Here is a 25000-nt window from a genome sequence, read left to right on the forward strand (position 1 = left end):
TAGTTTCACATTTCTCATCTTAATGTTTGTTGATCAGATGCTACTCGCGGATGTGTCTTCTCAACTGTACTATCTAACTTATGCCAAAAAAGAACAGCGGCTGACTTACGTTATAGATCATTAAAATCATGAAAAATCAATAATATCAATTTGACACAGCAATTTAGTTTATCGATTTTCACCAATTTCCATCATCAATCAATAAAAATTACTTGATTGCTAGCAATTTTTATCAATTGCCTGCTCCAGGAAGTATAGTTTTCTGCGGGAATTCAAATTAACAAAATACTGTAAGACAAATAATTTCTAACATTTCAAATTAATTTGTGTGGAACAAAAGCTGTCTTTCCAGCGGATCTGACAAATTGAAATTTTTACTTTCATGCATTATTTCAATGAATTGATAATTAAAAGCAGGTAATTAATTAGCTAATGGTGTTATTATTTAATTTAAAAAATAAATTATTATTAATCCAGCTTGTCATTTTTTTGAGGAGGGAGGGGGACTAATGACCATGACTTTTTTTTGCACCCTAGTCAGTGATGAAAAAGAATGAAGTCTCATAAAAGAAGATAATTAATGTATCAAAACAAGAGTTTAACTTTTACCACAACATTAAAAATTGATTGCAGAAGATTGTAACCACAGTAAATTTAAACACACCTTTCAGTGGTAACTTGAGGGAAACGGTAAAACTGGAATGAGAAAAATGCCGTCCTGTTGTAGCACCTTAAAAAAGTATAATGAATGTAAGAATATAATATATTAATGATAATAAATATGCAAATTAAAATCATGCAAGCATTACTATCATTCGAAGCAAATTTTTCTTTCTTTTCATTGGCCGAGAGCCCACCACGTGACCTGCAAATAACTGCCTACAAACAATGGTCTGCTCATGTGCAATGCCGTCCAACAGTGTTTGGCTGCAAATAATATTCCGCTTATGCATAAAGGAAACCATGCTTTTCTCCTTCTTGCGATCACTCGTGAGAAAATGAGATATCGCTTCACTTCCCAAGGATTTTCATTAAAAAAACAACCTTGGAGATTGAATGATAAAACAATATTGAACTCGGTTATCAAAAAATATCGTGATTTGTCAGTGTCTTGCAGATCAATTATTTGCTTCAGCCTTCGGCTTCGGCAAATAATTGATCTGCTCGCCACAGACAAATCACGATATTTTGCTCAACCTTGTCCAATAATTGTAAATTATTTTTATTTTCAAAAAATATTAGACCTTGGTCAAATGAAGAACAGTTAGTCATTATTTACATTAAATTCTGTAACTCTTATCTAACAGTTACTCCTAGCTAATTTCCTGCAAATAGAAACCTTCAAATGCCTAGCCTGCAGTGCAGATGTATTTTGGGCAGGCAAAGGCAGCATGTTTATGTTCGTACTGTACTGTTGTTTTATGACACAGGAAGATTGGGGAGAGTAGAAATAGCAACCCTTAGGGAATGAGAAAAGATAATTTTTTTTTCCGTAGAGAAGGTGGCTTGTCATAGGGAAGTGTAATGGTCTTGCAATTGCGAATTCAACACCTGCTATCTGTTTTAGTAAAAGCAAATAATATTATTAAAAAAAAAAACCAGTTGGTTTGCCATCTGCCACTTGAGTTTATTACCCTAGCTTGTATTGTATTAAATCATTTGTTTCAGGTATTGCCGGCCCCACTAGCTTAAAAAGAAATTTATACATTTGAAGAAAGTGAATAATAATGTCTTGGACTGCAACCCTTTCTGTAATGACTTTTGTATATCTCATTACTTGTTAACCAGCATACGACAATTGGGTTAGTATCAGTAGATACACTGCCTTCATTTGTTTAAATACCAACTGCAACTTACAATTTATATCAACCTCTCTTCTTACTTATAGCCAAATTCGTTGTATTGTACTGTGTGTTGGCAAACTTAGAATGGGTTTTTCTGTTCTGTCAATCATTTGAGTGGGGACGGGGTCCATGCAAATCACAATGCAATGCACTTGCCCAGCTACAACACCAAGAATGACTCAAGACTGCTCAAGAATAGTGAACGAAATCGCAATAATGAGAGAATTTTTTGTTGAGGGCAGGAGGCAGACATTACTTTATTCTTGCAAGAGACAAGAATAAGAAAGATCAGAAAAATTTTCGAAGAAAACTAGTCGCTTATTGTCAACATTGTCTGAAAGAGGGCGATCATAAGCAACTAACCTTGAAACAAAGAAACAAACAAAGTGGATCAAAATGCACCAAACACAAGTAAACATTTGTTTCCTAAGAGGTTCGCTAAGATGATTGACAGAACAGAAAAATGCAAAATTCCTTTGAGGTTTGAAAAACGTGCAGCGCAATACAATGAATTTACCCAAAAATCATGGTAAACATATTCTTTATTTTTTGAAACACACCTTGAAAGTGCTAAAAACTGGATAATAATCTCATTGCCAAGAAGTTGATCCACTCCTTCATTTTCTAAGTTAAATGGCACTTCCTCTTTGGGATCAATAACCAGTGGAGGGTTACCATGACGATCAACAATTGATGGGAATCCAGCACTGGAGAGTCTAGCATAGGCAGCTCGAGATAATGTTGTTGGGCCACTAAAAAATGAAACAAATTTGTTTGCAGAATTTTTAGTAATAAAAGTACATGCCTGCATCTTTTAAGATGTACTTGTCAATAATTATCAAGAGGTTGTTTTTGCTCTACTCATTTCTTTTACCTATCGCCTTTTGTAAACTTAGTACATCAGACTTTCCTAAAAGGTAACTGTATCAGAGCTAAAAAAAAAAGCATAGTCAGTGTCCAAGGGAAGAAAAGTTAAAAAAGATTTCTTAATATTCTGAAAGTCATTACCTTGACTGCCCTTGTCCTGTTCCTGTGAGAATTAAAGGTGAGTGAACTGTGCTGTATGGCATCTCAGACAAGTAAGTCACAGGACTGGGGGCACCAGGGCGCGGGATTACAGGGGTATACTAAAGTAAAAATAGAAATAAAAGGATCAATAAAAAGGGGTGAAACATAATAATGAAATATTATCTAGAAGGTGTTAAATTCTAAAAAAAAAAGTCCAGAATCTGGGAAATAAAAAAAGATTCCTGTGCGATATTTCATATGCGAGATGTTCAGAAGAGCATTTAACCCAAATTTATAAAGCTTTGAATGGAGACGCAGAGTGCAAAGAAAATCATTTTTACAACTTGCCATTTGGACAAGCTGAACCTAGCATTTACTAGCCCAGATGTCATTTCAACTAGCCCCAAAAGCTTTTTGATAAATAGAATTGATTTCACAGTTTTTCTGTTATTCCAATTCCTCAAAAAAAATCACTTGCCCATCGGGCAAGATAAAAACAGAATTCACTTGCCCAATAGCAGAATCCACTAGCCCCGGGCTATCGGACACGACTTTCTTTGCATGCTGAGACGCCATGTTCGTGTCCCTTTGAGGGGCACAAATATGGCTGCCGGGAACAAACGGAAACATCTGTCTTTGATTTTTCCTAAAAATACGTGAATTCATTGCTTGAGGAACTCATAAAGATTAAAATTATAATCATTCTGAGACAAGGAATGTTTAGATAGCAAATCTCAAAAAATCGGTAACGTTTTTAAAATAGTGAACTTACGCAACAGGACGGGAGAGGAAAGAAGACGGCAAACTTTGTGTGACAAGTATGACAATAATTTTGTTTGAAATAACCTGTTGCCAAACTTCACTCTCCTTTAAACAGATCATTTCATTGAGACCAGGATACATTAATGTTAGGTGAAGATCATGACAAAACACGCACGTAATAGCCCTGTCACGTTTGTCACGCACAAGCGTTTTGTTGTCCTCTTTTTCCTGCTGTCCTGTTGCGTAAACTCATTAATAGGTTTCCAGGCTGCCAGCCAAATGCTGCAATACAAAACAATACCCTTTATTTAACGTGGTCAATGTTCTTAGCTAATTAGCTGCTTTACAGATATGCCACGAAGCCACGCAAAAGCCTGAAAATTCAATCGTCCTTTCTTACAAAACAAAGAACCCTTTTGAACTGTAAATTTGTATTAGATAAAGTGCTTAGGTGCTGTAATACCTAATGGAAGAAAACACTCAGAAGAAGCAATAGTTTCTTAGTTTCAAATTTGGAGACGTCAGTACGCTCACTCTGATTGGCCGAAAGAAATGTTTGCCTGCGAATAATTACGTAGACACAGCAGTAATGACGAGATGTTTTGCTGTGCATGTTCTAATCTTGCAGGCACAAATATGAAAAGGGTTTTGAGATCAAAACTCCAAATTTACATTATTTAGCTTTTTCCTCATTGGCTGAAACTTGGAAAATCTTAACAACACACTGTGTCAATTTTTTCTGCTTAAGCTGACATTTTAAATGAGAAAAACCTGTATTTTGGAAAGCATCTTTTTTCAAAACAAGTACTAATTTCGCATACAAAACTTTGTGTACAACATTTCATGACTGGCATGAATTTCTGTTTTAATCAGTGCCATAAATAAAGAGTTTTGCTTTTTTCTTGGGAAAGGTATTTTACAAAAGCAATAGAAAACATCCATAGCCTGATATAAACACTCGAGCAGTTGGGAGAATTCTAGATAGTTTTGCAAACCTGAGACGAACATCCTCTTGTATTTATAACAGGCTACGCAAATATGGAAAGCGTTTTCTATTGCTTAAATATAATTTACACTGGATTCATTCAAACATTTACCTGCGAAACAGATTCTCTTGGTGGTACAGCTGGATAATCATCTGACATCCTAACACAGAGGGTAAAAAACTGTTGCAAAAAAGGTGTACAAAATCATACATTGCAAGGTTCATCAATGTTCTGTAAAGAAGCATTATTTACTTGAGCAGGAACTGTGCCGTTGTTTGAGTCCTGATATTAACACCATATTTTAGTTGAGTCTGTTGTCAGTTCTCTTCTGATAACAGGTTTCTCTTTGTAAACTCCAGTTTTCCCCTCTCCTCTAAAACCAACGCTCAAAATTCAAATTCAATCTAGAAAGTGTCTGCAACTAGCTAGGGACTCCTAGGGACTGATTATATGAGGCAAGCAAGCTTGGCAAGCTGGGCTGGGCTGGGCTGTTTTATCAGGCTGGCTTAGCTCATGCCTTATTTCCTTGTCAAGTTTATACCTGAAAAGGCTGGTGGGTCAGCTTGCTGGGATCTCACCTTGAGCAAACCATGGATGGTATTGAACATAACAGATTTATCAGTTCTTGGAACTGTCAAGTGTCACCCTCTTTAAAAATAATTTTTAGTGTATTTTGTTTCATTTACCTATGTACTGGTGGTCGTGGAGGCCTGGATGCCACCCCAGGTGTTAATGGTATCCCTTGTTGTACACCATCTACTAAAGCATTGCTATCAAATGGACCAGGAGAAGGTAGGCCAGGTGAAGTTGGTACCATCAGCATCTGAGAACCCTGAATTGAGGAACGCACACTGCTGGTTCTTCTGTGCTGCTGAGTGAAGAGGAACTTCAGAGTTCCACCTGACTTGGGTACCTGGAATAGAAAATGACCAGTTAAGTATTGTACTGGGGAGTGGCAATGATCACTCTAAACTCCTTTCTCGCCAGCAACCTGTATATCCTGGGTGAGCACTTCTGTGAGAGTATACGTTAAGGTGATATGACAGAATTGGAAATTTAATGCTAATATATAGATTTAGCCAGGGCTAAAAGCGGGGCTCCCATTAATAAATTTATAATTTAAATTAAACAATAAACTTGTATTCGAATTCCACAATTCAGTTAACTTTAGAGCACATTTATGTGACTTTTGAGGGAAAGGCTACCTGATTTTAGAGTAAAATAATTTGCAAACAGCCCAAGAGTGAACCAAATCTTACATCGAGTTGATAGCCTCATATGTACACCCAAAAACTGGTAATCATCTTCGATCACATTTAAGAGCCTTAATGGCTCTTGATCACCGTAGATTAATTAGTGGGAAAAAAAATCAGGCCAACTTTTTTGCGTTCGACAAGTTTACTTTGCAAAATCTTGTCAACAAATCTGGGTGCGTGTAAACCAACCTTTTATACCATTTATACATCACATATGAGGTGAAACAGTAGTATGAGGCACTGTTTTTATCATACCGGCAGACCTCAGACAGAAAGCAGTATTTCACAATACAAATTGCACTCATTCAATATTCACAAACTGTTAAAAAAATTTCCAAAATCAGCTATACGGCCATCCGGTTCTCACTTTTGTAGTGCGAGCTGTGGCGAGTGTTTGAATGAACATTAACAGAGTTACGCTCCAACATTATAAAGAATTTATTCTGTTTATTTTTCATTTAATGGTTTATTAACGCGCGGCATTTTGAGTACTCCTGCAAGCGATGTTCACTGAACGACTGAAAACAATCGGCACAGCGATTTAAATTACAAGAGAGACTACTAACAATCAATAAAAGAAATATAATTCGGTGAAACATATACAGAAACAACAATTTTCATTCAGGAAGACAAGTATTAAAGTATCCCTAAAAATCCTGAGTCTTCAAGCTTCAAGCTTAAGTTTATGTTTTACAAACGTGCATAAACTAAATGACCGCATAAACTCCGCTCGACTTCATTAAATTAGATCCAAAAAAACAAACATCAAATACAATAATTTCTCTGGCTTACCATTCGAGATGCAGCTCCTGAAAGGTGTCAAGAAAAGCCAGTATCCCTTCAGATTTTGCAATCCTCTTACGCATCAAGCAAGGTGAAAACGAAAACGATGCCATCCGAAATCGGATTTCCGACATTGACAAGCGACGTATTCCTCAACCAAAAACCCAATAAACAAACTAGCCATGAATAACAGAGGACTCCCGATAGCAGCTGAATTTCATTTTGCACATCCAGTGGAACAAGACAGTTAAAAACATCACTAGTTGACACAAAACTCTGTCAGCTTCAGCTGTCAAAGTAAACAAGATTCAAGATGCTGCATAAATTTTCCGCATGAACTCACCTGTCAAATTTTGACCAATCAGAGCATAAAAATTGGACGTAGAGCGTGACCAACGCGTGACCATGGTGAGAAAAGTCAAAAGCAACTGTCTTCCCTGCCTGTAACAGCTGGCTGAATTTTCGCGTCCGAGGTCAGTTTGCAATCAAAATTTTAATTGTGTAGCACATAAACACAACATATTTCATATGAATTTAGAAAAAACTTGAACTTGAGCCTGCGATCACTTGAAAACTAGTAACTTGTCAGCGGATAACTTCAAAAAAATACTTGACCTCGATGGGTCGACACCTGAGCCCGCGATACGGTCAAGTGATACTGGTCAGCGGGTACCCTGTTTAAACAGCTGTTTTGACAGCTGTCCAATATGTGTGCATTATCAGTTTAACTAGTAAAAGTATGAGATTGAACATTGTTCGCGATCTAGTAAAACAATTAACTGGTCAACGGACAGCTTCCAAATAAATCACGTCACCTCGATGAGTTGACACATGAGCCCGCGATATGGTCATGGGATATTGGTCAGTGGCTATCCTGTTTTGACAGCTGTCAATTGACCATATTGTGAATGTCCTTAATGAATGTCCTATATTAAAGATGTGGACTTGCCAAGACACGCCTGAGACACCCCTCCCTTCCTTTTGATAGTCTCCCCTACCCCACCCGTACAATCTGTAGACGCGTACGTACGTACGTACGTACGTACGTACGTACGCTCGGTCAATCACGTGACAACCAAACGAAAAGAGGTTGACCATATTCCAAGAGTATGGGGCTCTGTCCCACGCGCGCTTCGCGCGCGCGGGAGCCCCGCTATCATAGCGGAGCTCTGGCGCGCGAAGCGCACCTGCAGAGCACCATGGGTAAGTAAATCTACCCATCCCAGAAAATTTGGTAATCACGTGACCGTACACTGCCCGCCCGCTGCCTGTCCGTCCGCACCACAGGCATACCAATGTTTACTCTCACACTTTCTAGCTACTTTGGGAGCCCAGGAGAAAGCTGATTGCACATCAATGGGCATCAATGTCGTCATCAATTGACAGCTGTCAAAAGAGGGTATCCGCTGACCAGTATCACCTGACCGTATCGCGGGCTCAGGTGTCGACCCATCAAGGTTGAGTATTTTTTTGAAGTTATCCGCTGACAATTTACTCGTTTTCAAATGATCGCAGGCTCACGCTTACTTTTTTTTATTTTTAATTCATATCAAATATGTTGTGTTTATGTCAGTATTGCCCAGCACCATAACAATTTTGATTTCAAACTGACCACAGACGCAAAAATTCAGCCAGTTTTTTTAAAATACAGGCGGGGAAGACCTTTTCTAACCATGGTCATGTGTTGGTCACGCTCCACGTCCAATTTTTATGCTCTGATTGGTTAAAATTTGACAGGTGAGTTCATGCGTAAAATTTATGCAGCATCTTGAAAGTTGTTTACTTTGACAGCTGAAGCTGACAGAGTTTTGAGTCAACTTGTGATGTTTTCAACTGTCTTTTTCCACTGGATGTAAAAAATGAAATACAGCTGCTATCAAGAGTGTTCTCTTATTCATGGCTGGTTTGCTTATTGGGTTTTTGGTTGAGAAATGCGTCGCTTGTCAAAGCCGATAATCCGATTTCGGTTGGCATCGTTTTTGTTTTTCACCTTGCTGGATGCGTACGAGAATTATAAAGGCTCAAGCAATCCTTGCCTTTCTTGCTAGCTTTCAGGAGCTGCATCTCAAAATATGGTAAGCCTGAGTAATTATTGTATTTATATCTAATTTCATGAAGTCCAGTGGCACAGTTTATGACGCTAGTTTATGCACATTTGTATTAAGATTTGACTGAGACACTGATCTGACCTAGTATGAGGTTTGATATAAGCTTAAGCTTACAGAACTTTAAAAAGCCTTTAGTTGATATTAATTCACCGTAAATAGAACGAAAAAATTTCCGAAGAATATTTAGTTATAATTTTGGCTGTACTTGGCTGTAGAAAGAAAGCTTTGAGCGATTTTCTTGTCGTGAGTTCATCTTTGAAAAAAGCAAACACCGGGAAACCGGCGGCTTAAAACATAACCTTAATCTTTAAGCTTACTAGTAAAGACTTGAGGATTCTTAGAGACACCTAAATACTCATTTGTTTTCGTGAATGAAAATTGTTGTCTCTGTAAATGTTCTACTGAATTATATTTCTTTATTGATTGTTGGTAGTCTCAAAAGTGTAATTTTCATCGCTTTGCCGTTTGTTTTCAGGTGTTCATAAACATCGCTTGCAGGAGTACTCAAAATGCCAAGCGTATCAAACGCTTTTACACAGATTACACATGGTTATAAAACCGTTAATAAAAAATAGACTCAATAAATTTTTTATCACGTTGAAGCGTAACTCTTTTAAAATTTCTTGGCAAATTTGGCGCTTGTCAAAAGTTAGAACCGGCTGGCCGTATAGGTGATTTTGGACATTTTTTGAACGTTTTCGCTAATTAAAAGTCCACGCGTGCTTCGATGGTCCTGAGTATTGAATGAATGCAATTTTTCTTGAAAAATTGTGAAATACTGCATTTTGTACGAGGTCTGCATGATAAAAACAGCACCTCACAGTACTCTTTCTCCTCAGATGTGGTGTATAAAAAAAAATAAAAGAATGGTTTGCACGCACCCAGATTTATTGGCAAGAATTTGTACACTTGTGGAACGCAAACAATTCGGCCTGATTTGTTTTCCAAGAATTTGTTTTCCACGCCTTATCTACTGTGAAGAGCCATTATTGCTCTTAAATGTGACCGAAGACTATTTTTTTGGTGTACAAATAAGGCTATATTAACTCGATACAAGATTTTTTTCACTCCAAAATCACTTAGCTTTTCCCTCAAAAGTCACATGTATGTGCCCTTAAGTTAACTGATTTGTGGAATACAAAATCATTGTTTGATTTAAGCTATAAATTTATTAATGGGAGCTTCGCTTTTAGCTGTGGCTAAATCTATATATTAAGCAAACAGGAAAGGGCCTTTGCAACACATGTACAATCTTGCATTCACCCATCAATTTATTCAGACGACCTTTTTTTTAACCAAATTTTCCTCTAAGTACTGCAGTGCATCAGCACTTTTTACACTACATACCCCCCCCATGCCTTTGGATAAAGAAGCTAGTAGCTGTGAAAAAGTAACCAGTTAACAACCGTGGCGAGTACTATATTTGCTATACACTCCCGGCTACAGGACCTCGTACCTTTTTTCCTGATGGAAGTGGAGAAGTCTTTGTGTACACAAGCCTGTTACTTGGAAATCCCTGACAGCCTCCACTGAGTTCAAGTGTTGTCTCTCTGTCATTTAGACCCTCTCCATCAAATGGAAGCCACAAAGCCCAACGCAAGGTTACAGTGTGATTCTGAGATCGCATTAAACTTCCAGACAACGATGGCTAACACACAATGCATCAATAGTAATGTTATGTTGGGTTTGTAAACATATTACAGCCGTATCAATGACTAACACTGATAATAATTAACAATTATTCCTGGAGCCCAAATGGGCTCTGAGTCAATAGCCCCTGAGGCCGAAGGTTGAAGGGCTATTGACTCAGAGGCCATGAGGGCAAGAGGAATAATTGTTTCAGTAAAATTCAACTAGTTGGTCAAAAATATCGAAACAAAACAACTTTAGCTAGCAAAACGCGATTCAGCCAAACATTGTTTTGGTTTTCAAGCCAGCACTTTTCACTACTAGTGGGCTATAACATATAGCCTAGTAGTAGCTCAACCAATCAGAATGCAGCATTGATAATAGACACTAGTTGGATTTTACTAATATCCACTAGTAAACACCAACTGCCAAAATACCTCAATACAGTGTGGTACCACATGACCAAGAACATGAATCAACTGTTTCCCCAGATGTACAAGAATGTACTTCCTAGCAACTGGTAATGCTGAGTGGCAGTGGTCAAATTTTCATCAAGTTTTGTTAGGTACCTGATATCCCACTCAAAAGTTAACATATGATACTGTACATCTAAAATCCCTTGGGATTTAAAGCATTTTTCTGGTAAGCACTGGCAGGAGTGATCACAAGTCATTGCCTAAGACAACTGACTGACTGAGAAACATCTTCATTTTAAAAAATGAGTGAAAAGACACCATACATGTAGGTGAATACATTGGTTGTAAAACAACTACAGTACAAGTCATGTAAATTGGGATTGTGTAATCTGAGGAGACGACTAAGAACAAATCTAAAATAGAATAAGGAAAAAACTTGAGCAGGACTATTGCAAATACAATGTACCTCCTTGGACACCTCTGTAATTCAAAGTATCTTGAACAAAAATAATGCTTCACAAATCTTAACGCTGCAGGACCTTAACCTTAGTTGACTGTCCCTTTACATGTACCTACAATCATTGTCAAAAGTGTCGGGAAGGTTGCTTTTTTTTTCTCTTTTTTCTCTTCCTCCCCTCGCCCCTGGCCCAATGTTGAGCAAAACGTTAATGTTTGTGCGCTTTATTATTCTGTTATATCCCAACATTGAATAGGGGGGACGGGGGATAGTTAGCAAATTGGAAAACTCTCTTTTTTGAGGATTAAAATGGACTACTATTAAGTTGTACAACCTTCGCAACTACTTTTGTCTGTGACTGTAGGTAACAGTTAACAGTTATAGTAAACTCGCAGGTTTTTACTGACAGTACTATTACCAACCTTTTTTCGTTTGGTCTCAATCAGTGGTTGAGCAAATGGCTCAGACATAACATACTCCAGTTCAAATACAATAGCAAACAGGGGGTGATGAACAAGTTCCTTAAGCTCTAGTCGACTACGCAGAACCAAAGAAATAATTTTACCTGAAAAAATGATTGATGTACAACAGTCCAACACTAATTAAATTAATGGTTTCTGCATCTTGAAAACTTTGGATCGCTCTTTGGAATTTATGTCAATCTCTTCCTTTCTTATAAATCTTTCAAGTTTACTGCAACCTAAAAATTGATACTTTGAAATTTCCCTCAATTTAACTCTACTTCGCATTACTTTTGCATTGAAAAAAGTAATGATGAGTCACAAACAAAGCTCAACAAAGCTCAATTTAAAAATAAATGTACCATGCAAACAAGAGAGTACTGTGTAAAATAAAGGGTACTCCTAAGTTACCATGTAAAGATGACTGGGATGCAGCTGATTTTTTGCCTGATTTTCCTCCTTCATACTCAGGCTCCAGGTAGACAATGTGAGGGTCACTGACAAACTTCCAGCCATTATGTACTGACACCTGTTCAGAGAAAATATAAAATTAATAAAACAAGATTTATTTAAAACAATGTTAAAAAAGTTGTAACAACATTTTCAGTAAAAACAACTACAAACCGGACTTTGTTACAACACCTCCGACCTCAACACTCAGTCCCACGTTAACTCTCACCCTGTTTATATGACAGTGACAATTCCTTATGTGAGAGGCAACTCTGAAACTATTACAGGAATCCTACAACCTAACAGCATTGTATGTTACACACAAACCAATGATCACTTTACAACAACTGCTTACAAATTAATGTCAAAGACAAAGACAGCCCAGAGGGCAGACAGGGAGGAGAGCAAAAAACTAAATGTTAGGATACATTCTACAAACTACTACCAAAATCTTACTTAGGAAGGCTCGTTTAATATCATAGGACAAACACCTCTGAATCAAAGTTAGCTGTTATCTGTACCTTGCCAACGACTCATTGAGAACTCAAGCAAAAATGACAAACCATGAGTGACTGGACAAACTGACAACTTGACTAACAGTAAGGACCTTTATTGCTATGACAAAAGATAGATTAAAATGCATATAGCCATGCAATAACACCATGGCTTAACTGACAGATGTCCAATAACAACACAAGTTCATTGACCAATCAGAGCAATAACCAGAGTTTAACATCATCAACTGATGAGATACAACCCACTTTGACTCTGAAGATGACTACCACAAAGGTTGCGGAAACCAGTCACTGTCAACTACAGTCCTATTCAGGACTAAGCCCACCTGGATGATCACTATTATTCCACTTATTTAATTATTACAAAGTGAATGAAACTTGAAATATCTGGAGTTCAATTAGGTCTATACAAAAAAATGTGATTTTGCAAATATCCACTGCCACTGTAGTTATATCATATTATGTGTACAGTTGACTCTCTCTTAATGGACACCTCTGTATAAGGAAATCTTGCTAAAACAGTTGCCTAGATCTGGTCCCTGTCTTTCTTTACATTGTTTAGTTGACTCTCTACGAGAAGAACATCTCTCTAAGATAAAAAAATACTACTGGTCTCAAAGGTGTCAGTCTTAGAGAGAGTTGACTGTATATCATATTACACACCTAGTCTTCTGGTATTCTAGCATCATCAGTAAACAAACCTTGAGTCGCCTTTCAACAATTGAAATCTGTAGTCCATCATCTGGTATTATATTGTTCTGCAAAACAATAACAACTATAATAGTATGGACTGTTTTTTTTTGGTTGACAAAAACACCAACAATGAAAGTTTGTCCTTAACCAGAGATTCTTGATTACATACTACATCTATCTGAACAAAAGATACATTAACTCTACAATGTGGACAAGTTTTCAAGAAATCACTGATCAGCCGATAATGAGTGTGTGAAGTTATGAAGATTACAGATAGCTCAGCCTCAGTGGATAAGAACCTGGAACCTTCACAAGTGACATAAAACAAAGAAAAGAGAGACATCAACACAACAGAGCTTCCAAAAATAACAGATACAAAACAAGAAAACTTCACAGAGGTTATCACAACAAGGTAAACCCATTTTTGATTAGCTGAGATCATAAAATAATATTGAATTGTGCAATGCTATACCAATTTTTGTTAGTGGCTTGTATGATGTGGCAAGTCAAATTTAACATCCACACAAATGATCAGTAAACGTACACCTGTCAGTATGTACCTTGTGAAGTCTGTCTTGATTAAGCATTTGACGTAAATCCTCCTCAAACTCCTCAACTGATGGATGCAAAGTAACACTTAACTAAATAAACAATAAAAATAAATTAATAACTAGAGGTACCATAATCACTTATTATGAATACATCCGCCTTCGTCACTTATGGAAACAAAACCGAAATGAAAAGAGTCCATTTTGCTGGCCCAGATGCCCCTGATAAAATCAGTAGGGGCAGCCAATCAGCCATTGCCCGCGATACCTCCACAATTTGTGGCTTTGTACCAAAGGAACACGAAGATTCGGATGCGTTCTGAAGAATGCAATGAAAACAACATTAATAACCAGTGAGTGGCTTCCTTTACTGGACCAAGGGTGGCTTTCAAAAAAGTGGAGTTGTGGGAAAATTATCACAACCATTTCTACTATTCTTTAGAGAAAAATGACCTATACCATAAATTATAGACACCCTGGGTATCTACTCAATTTAAGGCTACCCAAGCAGGAGCGTATAATAAATGGGAAATAAAAAATAGAAGAATCTAGGCATTCATTCTAATAACTGTAACAATCTCCACAAAACGTACATGCTTTCCTTGAATTTACAGTCAATCCAGTCTATACTACAAGTCAAAATTAAATAAACGTTAAAATTTTTCAACCTAAGTTAATTCTTAATTTTCTATGTCTTAAACCCTAATTGACGGGTAATCAAAGATAGGAGACAAAGAAAATTGAGAAACAACCTTTTAACCTGACTACATTTTTTATTTTGACCTGTAACATTTACAAGTGTAGGCCATTTGGAGATCTACATCACTTTTTACTAAATCTCTACTTCAATGTCAGAATTCCGACTTTGAACCTGACATTGAACAAGATGCAATTCAAAAACTCTTATTGATCAAGCAAGAAACTGAATAAATTGTAATGAATGTTTTTGCTCTATTTCCTAGTATTTTGGAGCAATTTTCATGGGGGCATCTAATAGTCAAGAGGTGTTTATTAGAGAGGGCATCCTAATACAAGTGTAGAGGGGGTATTTATTAGAGAAAAGGCCTTCATTTTAAAGAGGGCCTTTCTTAGATCATTTTATGATGTACATGAAGTTGCATGGGCCCCAGGGCAATTAAGGATTAATTTTACATGTACTTTCATTTTTACAAATTCATTTCAGCTACAGCAGGAAACCCACTAATTGTAGGCAGTGCCTGCTCAGCTTATCAGCAGCAAGTATGGTCTATTGTTAACAACTTAGTCACTAATAATGTAGACTTAAGCAAAGAAAGTACACAACTACAAAGCTTTGGCAGTAAATGGGACTAAAGGTTGTTGGGTGCAACCTGCTCAAGGTAAAGCGAGGGTGGCAGCAACTCATCCCAAAGGTGCACACAATGAGGTGGCAGCAACACACCCTAAACTGGGTAATGCAATGAGGATGGCAGCCACACATTCTAAACTGGGTAATGCAATGAGGGTGGCAGCAACACACTCTAAACTGGGTAATGCAATGAGGGTGGCAGCAACACACTCTAAACAGGGTAATGCAATGAGGGTGGCAGCAACACTCCCTGAACTTGATAATGCAATGAGGGTGGCAGCGACACACTCTAAACTGGGTAATGCAATGAGGGTGGTAGCAACACACTCTAAACTGGGTAATGCAATGAGGGTGGCAGCGACACATTCTAAACTGGGTAATGCAATGAGGGTGGCAGCAACAGACTCTAAACTGGGTAATGCAATGAGGGTGGCAGCGACACACTCTAAACTGGGTAATGCAATGAGGGTGGTAGCAACACACCCTAAACTGGGTAATGCAATGAGGGTGGTAGCGACACATTCTAAACTGGGTAATGCAATGAGGGTGGCAGCAACAGACTCTAAACTGGGTAATGCAATGAGGGTGGCAGCGACACACTCTAAAATGAGTAATACAATGAGGGTGACAGCAACAAACCCTGGTAATGCAATGAGGGTGGCAGCAACACACCCTTAACTGGGTAATGCAATGAGGGTGACAGCAACACACCCTGGTAATGCAATGAGGGTGGCAGCAACACACCCTTAACTGGGTAATGCAATGAGGGTGACAGCAACACACCCTGGTAATGCAATGAGGGTGGCAGCAACCCACCCTAAACTGAGTAATACAATGAGGGTGGCAGCAACACACCCTTAACTGGGTAATGCAATGAGGGTGGCAGCAACACACCCTAGACAGTAATAAAGGAGGCAACATAACTGAGTAAACTAAGGTGGGGTGGGGGTCCCTCCCAGCCTGCTATGCACTGGTAAGAGTGGCGGGTGTGCACCCAATGACATCCCAAATAGTGCCTGGTGAACTAACTGACTTTGGAAAAGTAGGAGTGCAACGTCCTTGTAGAAGGTTCCAGGCCCCCTGACCTGAGGTTTTGTGGTAGCCAAGAGGCTTTGAACCTTCTAAAGAACAGAAGGCGGAGTTCTAAGGTAAATAGTGAAGCAGTTGCTTGACCATTGTGTGAGTGTTTTGATCAGCCAAGGAGGTAGGCCAGCCTCAGCTGCTGAGGTGGATGCACCAATTCTAAAACTGTGGGATGCATACAGTTTTATTGGGATACCAAGATGCTGGAGGAGGGTGCGAAGAATATTAGTAACTTTGGCTCTGGTGAGGTGGCTGCCAGACTGGAAGAACTAAAGAGGGGATGCACTGCTGGTTGGATGCAAAGCAAGGTACTTTTGGAAGATTGTGGACAACCCAGACTGAACCATGAGAGGGGGCAATCAATAAGAAACAGCCCTGACAATAAGGGTCAGTCTTGGATGACTTGAGATGCAACATGAGGCACCCATTAGAAGGGACAAGTGGTGCAAAGATGCACTAGGGGATTTAATTGTGATGCTGAAGGTGAGGAAGCAGTGGAAGGCTAATGTAAACGCCAACCACAGCATCAGCTTATCAGATGGCCAGAAATCAGAGGTATGAGATAGCTCCTCCTTAATCTGTCGAAGAAGGGACATTGTTACAGGGAAGCGCTGACAAGATAAGAGCCCTATGGTGCACTTGATTCCAAGCAGGAGGAAATGAAGGAGTGGTGCTGATGAGAAGGGGTCCGGTAGGCTGATTTTGGTGTGTATAAAAAGGAGGCCTGCCATATATAACTTTATGGTCTTGTAGCTGACTTGGTCAGCCAAGAAGGCGACAGGAAGCGTAGTGTGATCTCAGTGGCAAGGAAACTTTGCCATCCTCTGGAGCCACAGAAGTTAGAGTATCACCGAATGCCAGCCTGGTAGGAGTGGTGGGTTGAGTCCACCATCTCCTGAGATTGGAGGAAGGGTAGACGGTCTGCCAAATAAAATTGTCGAGGGGGACAGGGGTTGGGTCCGGGTCTGATGCTGATGTGAGATAGCAGAACCAGGAGATCTGCAAACAGGATAAAGAGTCAGCGACAGCATTATTAGTGCCGACAAAGTGAGTGACAAGGACTGTAAAGTGGTTGGTGGCAGTACTAAAGAAAATGGAGCAGACAAGGTGCATGGTTAGGGGGTCTTGGGAAGAGCCTGGTCAGGGTTTTCCCTCAATATTTTCCTTTCTGAGTCCCTAGGACTCCTTTAACCAAAGGTTGAGGGTCCCAGAGGGAACAGTGGGAGTCCTAAGGTTAGCACTGTTACAAATTCCAGGAAATCTCTGAAACATTTTCAGGTTTCTTCTAAAAAACAGAAGCATCTCTGCAACTGTTCGCAGCCTGAAGTTCCATTACTGGAATAAAGTTATCAGCGGCAACGTCGTTCTTAGTCATAAGATACACTGTTTTAAGCTGAACAATCTGCCTCCTTGTAATTTCCAGGGTTTGATTGTCGATGTTCTTCTTTGCATTTGAAACTGTCACTTGAAAGCTTTCTCTAAGCTTGAGGTCACTGATACTCAAAATGTGATCTTTAGATTTTTGGTGCATTTCCAGGGTCGACTTATGAAGATTGTTACAGCCTGTAGTTGTGAAAGGGTTTCTCTTACCTGTTGACTTACAGATATGGCAACCATGTAAATTCTTTCAACCAAACAGGCAGAAAATGCCTCTTATATTTAATGGACTCACCAGGCTGTGATTCCGAATCCGCAACATTTTTTCAATCTACTTTCTGTCCCAGAATGCCTCACAATGAGACATCAGTTCCCAAGCCTCTGCAAGGAGTTTCAATCGGAACATCAGAAAAGCAAGCTCAATAACCATTCAAGTGAGTATGGCTCTTTTTAGTTTTAAAAAAGGAGTCAGACCAAAGAAGAAGATTCAAAAGTCTTTATACTTTATTCTCAAAAGAGATTTGTTGAAGATCTACGCAGTTCTAAACGAATTTTTAGTAAACTATCGCTCTAGAACGTGTGCGTCCGAGAAGACCGGTTCTCTTTGGTGTTTTGCGTCCTTTCTTTCTTTTTCGGCGAAGCAATTCGTCTCTGACGCGTATTTGCGCATAAGGGAAAACCCTGGGGCCTGATGCCCCAATGTCCACTACAGCTTGATTGCTGCAGTGGAAGAGGAGCTTCTTTCTAGATCACTGATCACCCCAGAGAAGACATGTAAGAGAGATGGGGTAAAGCTCTTTCCATTGGATTGCTCGATTCTGGAGTTCTGGAGGCCAGCAAACCAGTGGCCTGCATATTGGGTAGGGATGTTTCCATGCAGGTGGTGTCAATGAGGATACCTAAAAAACCATTTGGGTCGTGGGTCCTACAAGTTTATTGGGGACCAGGGTATGCCCACCTGAGAGGCCACGTAAATAATGGTTTGACAATGTGAGCGCAGACCGAAGAGTTGGTAAATAGTCATTGAGGAAATGCATGAGGTCCTGAATGTGAAAGTTGGTCTTCAGGAGGCATCGGCTAAGCGATTGAAGAGGAAGGGGGAGGTAGAGATCAATGTAAGAGTTGCCCTGCCAGAGTCGAAAAGCGTGTTAGATATCAAGATTTGCCATGAGGGCATCCATTCCATGATGTGCCACCAGGGAGATTGCTTGATCGAAGGTAGTGTAGTGCAGGGTGAAGCCTTCCTTGGAAATGTAGTCATTAATTGAAGAACCATGGGGAGAGGAGAGATCCATAATAAGCCGCCAAGTGCCATCTTTGTTAGGCACTACCCTGAGAGGGGAACATTGGAGGTTGGGGATAGGTGGTGATGGAAAGGGCTCTGCGGTATGACTGTTGGACACCTCCTTAGCCAGGGCCGTAGACACGACGTCAAAATGTTGATCAGGATAATGCTTGAGTTCCTTAGACAAGTTGGGAAAGCTAATGGGTGTGGAGGGGAGGACAAGATTACAGCTGAGGTAGTTTTGGCCACTGGGAGCCAGGGTGGTTTCCTCTGGAATCTGGTTTGTTGCAGATGTGCTTAAATATTATTGAGAGTTGGGGTGGCCACAGGTCCAACGGTCGAAGTCACGACAGATGACTGCTTGTTGGGGGTGCTTGGGTTGTGATGGGAGGTTGGGGGCAGTGGAAGGGGAACCAAAGGTGTCAGAGAAGGAAGTGGTGGAGGAAGCCGTGGAGGGATGAAAAGGCTGAGGAGGCTTTGATCTAGTTGGACAACCCAAGGTACGATGGCCATAGGCATGGCAATGGATGCAGTAGGGGAGGGTCTCGTCCTTTAAAATATCATTGTAGAGTTGTTCATTAACTTTCCCCCATGCCACTGAAACATTGGAGGCAGCATTGTAGTGAAAGGCTGTATCATACACAAAGCAGGCTGATGCTTTAAATCTACTACTAAACTTGCAAATTTGGGCCTGATATGCGAGGAGGTCTGAGGCAAGGTGTGGGTAAAGCCCCGTAAAGTAATAAAACTGAGTGTAGGAAGACCTTCCAGGCTTCCAACCAGGAGGATTGACCACGATACGACACTTCTTGTGCTAAGAAGGGACGAAAGCTAGGGTGGTGGCCTCTTGAGGGTCAAGATTGAGGGTGAAGTTGTTCTGGGAGGAGGCGAAAGGAGGGATGTGGATACATGTTACCCGACCAAAGTTCGTTGAAATCAATGTACCCACATTTGCCGGTAGTGGTGGCAAGGTAGGGTCGTGATGGGGAACAGCAAATGCAGCTTGACTGACTTGGCATGAGCCCAGGGCAGACCGGGCACTGGCTGGAATTGCACAGAGCTGCCATCTTGTACAGTATTTGGAGTACGTTGCAGGTTCTATTGTGAGGCGTTGAATGCCGCACTGTTGGTAGGGCTTGCGGGGGAAAGGAGCGGTATGTTTGCTAACAAGCCCAGAGCTTCATGGGAGCCAGAACATTGGGGACCAATGGCTTTGGCTATCAGTTCACGGAGTTGGTCAAGTTGGCTAAGGGAGAAGTTTGTGCCTGAAGAAGGTCGCTGAACGTCCTGAGATACAGTGGAATTAGAGGGAGGCATTGGCGGAGCTGGAGCATGAAGGTTGATGCGTTGAGGACCATGCTCGTTCGGTCGTTCATGTTCAAAAATCCTTTCCGCCAAGAGAGTCCTTGTTCCAGTGGTGACAAGATTCTGGGCTGAAGCCAAAAGAATCAAGGGATTCATTGGGAGGGCTTGACATTCGAAGAGCGAAAGGTTTGTGGAATCCAGACTTGTAGGATGAGGCATACTCAAAAAGATAAACAACTGATGCGGGTAAGCTACATAATAAAAATACAGCATGAACATGTGAAGCTAAAAAACAAAGAAGCACTCAAGTGGTATGACAGCTATAGGCACAACTTAGTATCACTTACAGCTGGCAACAATAAAGCATAGTTATTAAGAAACTGTAAACCCAAGGTCAGTTCTTGTGAATATCTAAATAAACAGGCCACTCTTGCACAAGAAAAAAGTCACGTAATGTCCTTTATCATATGCTAAATATAATGTGGCTGTTGTAGCCAACAATACTGAGTATGCATGGTAAAATGAAGGCTGCAATAAGCTCTAATTAGTTAACTCTATTTTACAAATAACAATCCTACTACCAAAAATGTCCTACTTAAGAAAAAAATGCCCCCTGTCTCAGCCAATCAGCTTTCAGCAATTTTGCCTCATATGTGATATTTAAAGCAAAACAATATGAAACTCAAACAAGTAATTTACTCTTAAACTGGTAGAGAGACTACCAGAGGCCACCTAGACGTTAATGTACAATTTGTAATACCTTGTTAATAAAGCTTGGAGTAGTTTTTGCCAACCTGGGTTTCTTTAGAATGTCAACAATTCCTGAGCCTAAAGAAGAAACATCCGACTAAGACGAAATGACCTTAGTACATTACACATCTTTTAAAAAGTAACATAAATTTTATATTAAGCATGACACTTGCATTTTTAAAGAACTTGATTACTGTCTTGATATTGCTACAAAAAGACTTTTCACATGCGATGATCAATATAAAAGCCAAACCCACATCATCAGGAGTTTTAAATAAACTGGGTGTGCTTGTTTCACAGCAATAATTTATAACACTTTGACTAAGTCAGCAGGAAACTATATTGTAGTTTTTTTTTCTTACTTTTCCTAATGGTCAAATAAATACCTTATGTAGTAGCACACGGCAGCTGCAGTTGTAACTTTATGCAATAGCATCTATTTTTAATTACTAGTATCTTCTGGGTGAAGTTGTTCAAAGCTTGGTTAGCTCTAATCTTGAGTTAAATGCGAACAGGGCATATAAGTTTTCACTGTATGTAACCCAGGATTGTAAAACTCAACCCTAGACAGAATTGTTGCAATAAATTGCTTAATATGCTAACCATCAGGTTGTGGTTCCAAAATTCCTGGCACAAAGTCATCACCACTCAAAACAGCATTTTCAGGAATCAGATGAAACACTCTCTCTAGCGGTGGGTGGATTTGAAGAACAAAACTCAAACTGCATGCCTCAACTGCACACAGACTGGGAGACTCTGCAGAGACCAACAAAAATGCTCAATTAAACTGAGATATGAGTTATATGGAGTTTCCAGGCTGTGGTTATATTACCATATAAGGTGGTTTCAAGATGTGATTCTATGACTAAAATAATACTTGCCATTTCTAAATAAATAATTATTGGTGTATTCTGAGGATGGTAACAGAATAAAAGATAAACAATGTACCATGAGTTCAGAAAAAAGCGGCCCCATTACTTTCAGAATAAGCAAGCTTGGGAGGCCACAACTTTTGGGTGGTCAAAATGTGTCATTTATTAAATAAATTAAATAATAAATAAATAAATTGACCACAACCGCATAACAAGCATGATGTTGCTTTAATCCTCAGTGAATTCTCTCTGCTCCTTAACTTTGATTCTTTGACATTCAGGATCATGTCATATTGCTCTAGCTTTAGTCCCACCAGGGGCAACAAGCAAGGTCAAGCCTCTTGAAGTTGTGATAAATAACGAGTTTAAAAAGTCAGTCGATCGTCAAGCCATGGAAATGCTGACAAAAGATCCTGAGTTGTTTGTTACAGGCAAGCTAACAGCAAGTGAGAGGCAGGTTCTTTTCACCAAATAGACAGGCCAAATTCTTGGTCAAAATATAGCAATAAAGCTTGTTTGATGTTAGGCAGTGATGGATGGTACAGTGAATCAAAGCATTATTTTTCTCACATCATAAAGAGCAAGAAAAGGAAGGTCTGAAAAACAGATGTTACTTTGGGGAGCTGTTACTTTCAGGAGCACTGCCACTTTCAGGAATAATATTACTAATGAGGTCCAAAATTTAACGTTACTTTTGGGTAGCCATCCATTTCTTTCAAAACTTTACATTAATTACTATTACCTTCAATAGTTTCTGAGATATTAACCAGGCTAGCAGGAGAGCCATAGTACAAAGGAAAACTAAAATTTGAAAGGAACAAAACTATGAGTACCTCTACAACACAGCAGCCATTAATTAGAAAAAGTAAAGCTACAATGTTCAATGGATCTACCATTAATTGGTAATTAAAGTCACACAGCAGACTTCGCTACCCTCCTAATTAACTGTGTATTCAAAACTTGGAAGATTATACCTTTTTGGTGGAGCCTGACGTGAATTAGTTTCAGGAAGATCAGATACTCTATCAAAAATCCTGATTATAGTCCAGCCACATCCAAAACTTTGGCCATTTACTGAAAGAAAAATAAGATAAAGATGATAACACTATTAACATATAATCTGCAGGAAATTACCGGTGAGTCGTTAGCCAGGGGGGCTAATGCAGCCCCCAATGCCCGGCTTGACTTTCATGCATGGGTTTTTGGTCTAGACAGGGTTCCACATTCTTTGATGTACCCAAATGTAGAATCGCACGAGGACCTCACCCCTCAGAAAATGTACTGTATTGCCAGCATGAACACGAGAAGAAACGTATGTATGCAAGCCGAGTTATGGAGGTGGAACAAGCCACATTCACGCCGCTGGTGTTCACTTCTACAGGTGGCATGGCACCTCAGTGTCAAGTCTATCACAAGCGACTAGCGGAACTCCTGTCAGCCAAGAAAGGCGAGGACTACTCGACTACGATGTCTTGGATAAGACCCACAATCTCATTAATTTTGCAATTCTGAGAACATCCCTCCTATGCTTGAGGGGATCGCGTTCAATGGACTTTGACATCGAAAGAGGACTTTTAGGACAATAGATGTTGATTTAGAGAAATGATATTGAATGTTTTACGGCTCAATTGTAAAACGCAGTTAATGGCACGTGACGCCTTAAATCAGCATCATGAAACGCAGTGTTATGCTTTAGCCCTTATCAAATCTCGTAGAATTTTACTTGTAGTGGGTAAAAGTACTGGATAGTACGTAAAATCACTTCTATAGCTGGGAAATTACTGATACAATAGCAATCCTTGTTTTTGTTGCAGTTGGGGCTAGTTTCTAATGAATCGATCATTTTCTATGGCTTGTAAAAATATTTTCCTCATGCATATCTCGTGGATCACTTTAGGTGCATGTTCTATTCAGTAGTACAGTATTCTTCATTGGCTTACCTTGGGATAGCACTCGGACTATAAAAGGCCTGGTAAAAGTCCTGTGTCTCACTCCGAGCTGTATTGCTAAGTTGGAATACTTCAAGACAATTGTCCTAAAGTTTTGTAATTCCCACCCTTCCCTCCCCTTGGAGGCTTTGTTGTTGTTCCTAATAAACATGGGCTCACTGCTTTCTTTCGCCTTCCGTTTAAGTCTCACAGCAACTTCCCCAAGCTTTGATTTTAATGCAAACTTTTATATTTGATTGTATTCCAGCACGTTCCGGAGTTGGCTTGTAGTGCTGATAAGATAAAGTTCCTGGAACAAAATATTTGCCTACACCATTCCATTAAGTTGCACAATGCTGGCTGGAAGTTTCAGCTCGTAGTGCCGTGAAGTGTTAGGCCGTATTAAGTTTGTTTTTTTTGGACCTACCTGAACTTGTCCGACCCGGCACGCGTAAATTAGCACCGGGGAGATAAGTAGGGCTTTATGCTGATCGTGGAGCGGTGTTCCCTCCATTACACCATATGTTTTGTTGTCTTGTTTTATTGCACTTTAATTTTTAAAGCCTATCTAAACGAACTTCGACATTCATTCTTTTTTTCAGTGAAGCACTGTACATGGGTATTTTTATGAGTATTGAATAAAAACTTTTTTTAACATAATTTATAAACTCCTCATAGTTGTTGAGGGTGGCATAGAATATTTTCACAGCCTGGAATCAGACCCCAAGGCTGTGCTCTAAGGAAAATTGAAGGGCGCCCAGTGCTCTGAACCTGTAAAATCCAGGGTGTACAGTATATGATTTGTATGAAAAATCTGAGATTTTCTAGTCGCCCAGGAGCAAAAGTTGGGCGCCAGGGGCCACCGGGCTCTGCTAGGGCACGGCCCTGGACCCTCTTATTTTCTTGTGCAACTGTTGTGTCCTTTTTCTTGAATTTTGAATACTAGAGTAAAGAGTTTTTTTGTTTAGTTTTGTAAAACGCAAATGCACCTCTACATGTACCTGGTAAGTCCATGGAAAAGAACCACCTGCTCCAGTAAAAATTAAGAGCTATCTACACCTGTACCCCTTTCCCAGACACAGTGCCTGCCATACCAAATCCAAACAAGTTCTGAATTCCTGTCAAAAGGTCAACAATTCCTGGGATGACCCTTGCCC

The 25000-nt window shown here is 39.7% G+C and overlaps 1 protein-coding gene across 1 annotated transcript in view; it reads right to left on the reverse strand.

Annotated features, from left to right (window-relative positions):
• The window catches only part of LOC140945523 (nephrocystin-4-like), a 50551-nt gene that overhangs the window by 19062 nt on the left and 6489 nt on the right, over positions 1 to 25000 (reverse strand). Inside the window, exons 4-17 of the mRNA XM_073394539.1 lie at positions 22890 to 22989; positions 22658 to 22716; positions 21647 to 21799; positions 21054 to 21121; positions 13929 to 14009; positions 13377 to 13433; positions 12122 to 12239; positions 11672 to 11814; positions 10204 to 10395; positions 5287 to 5513; positions 4712 to 4760; positions 2853 to 2971; positions 2405 to 2596; positions 665 to 730 (exon numbers count right to left, since the gene is read on the reverse strand). Of these exons, the coding sequence (XP_073250640.1) occupies positions 665 to 730; positions 2405 to 2596; positions 2853 to 2971; positions 4712 to 4760; positions 5287 to 5513; positions 10204 to 10395; positions 11672 to 11814; positions 12122 to 12239; positions 13377 to 13433; positions 13929 to 14009; positions 21054 to 21121; positions 21647 to 21799; positions 22658 to 22716; positions 22890 to 22989 (1624 nt within the window). The remainder of the gene's footprint in view (positions 1 to 664; positions 731 to 2404; positions 2597 to 2852; positions 2972 to 4711; positions 4761 to 5286; positions 5514 to 10203; positions 10396 to 11671; positions 11815 to 12121; positions 12240 to 13376; positions 13434 to 13928; positions 14010 to 21053; positions 21122 to 21646; positions 21800 to 22657; positions 22717 to 22889; positions 22990 to 25000) is intronic.

Source organism: Porites lutea, chromosome 1, assembly GCF_958299795.1.
Source record: "Porites lutea chromosome 1, jaPorLute2.1, whole genome shotgun sequence".
Lineage (NCBI taxonomy): Eukaryota > Metazoa > Cnidaria > Anthozoa > Scleractinia > Poritidae > Porites > Porites lutea.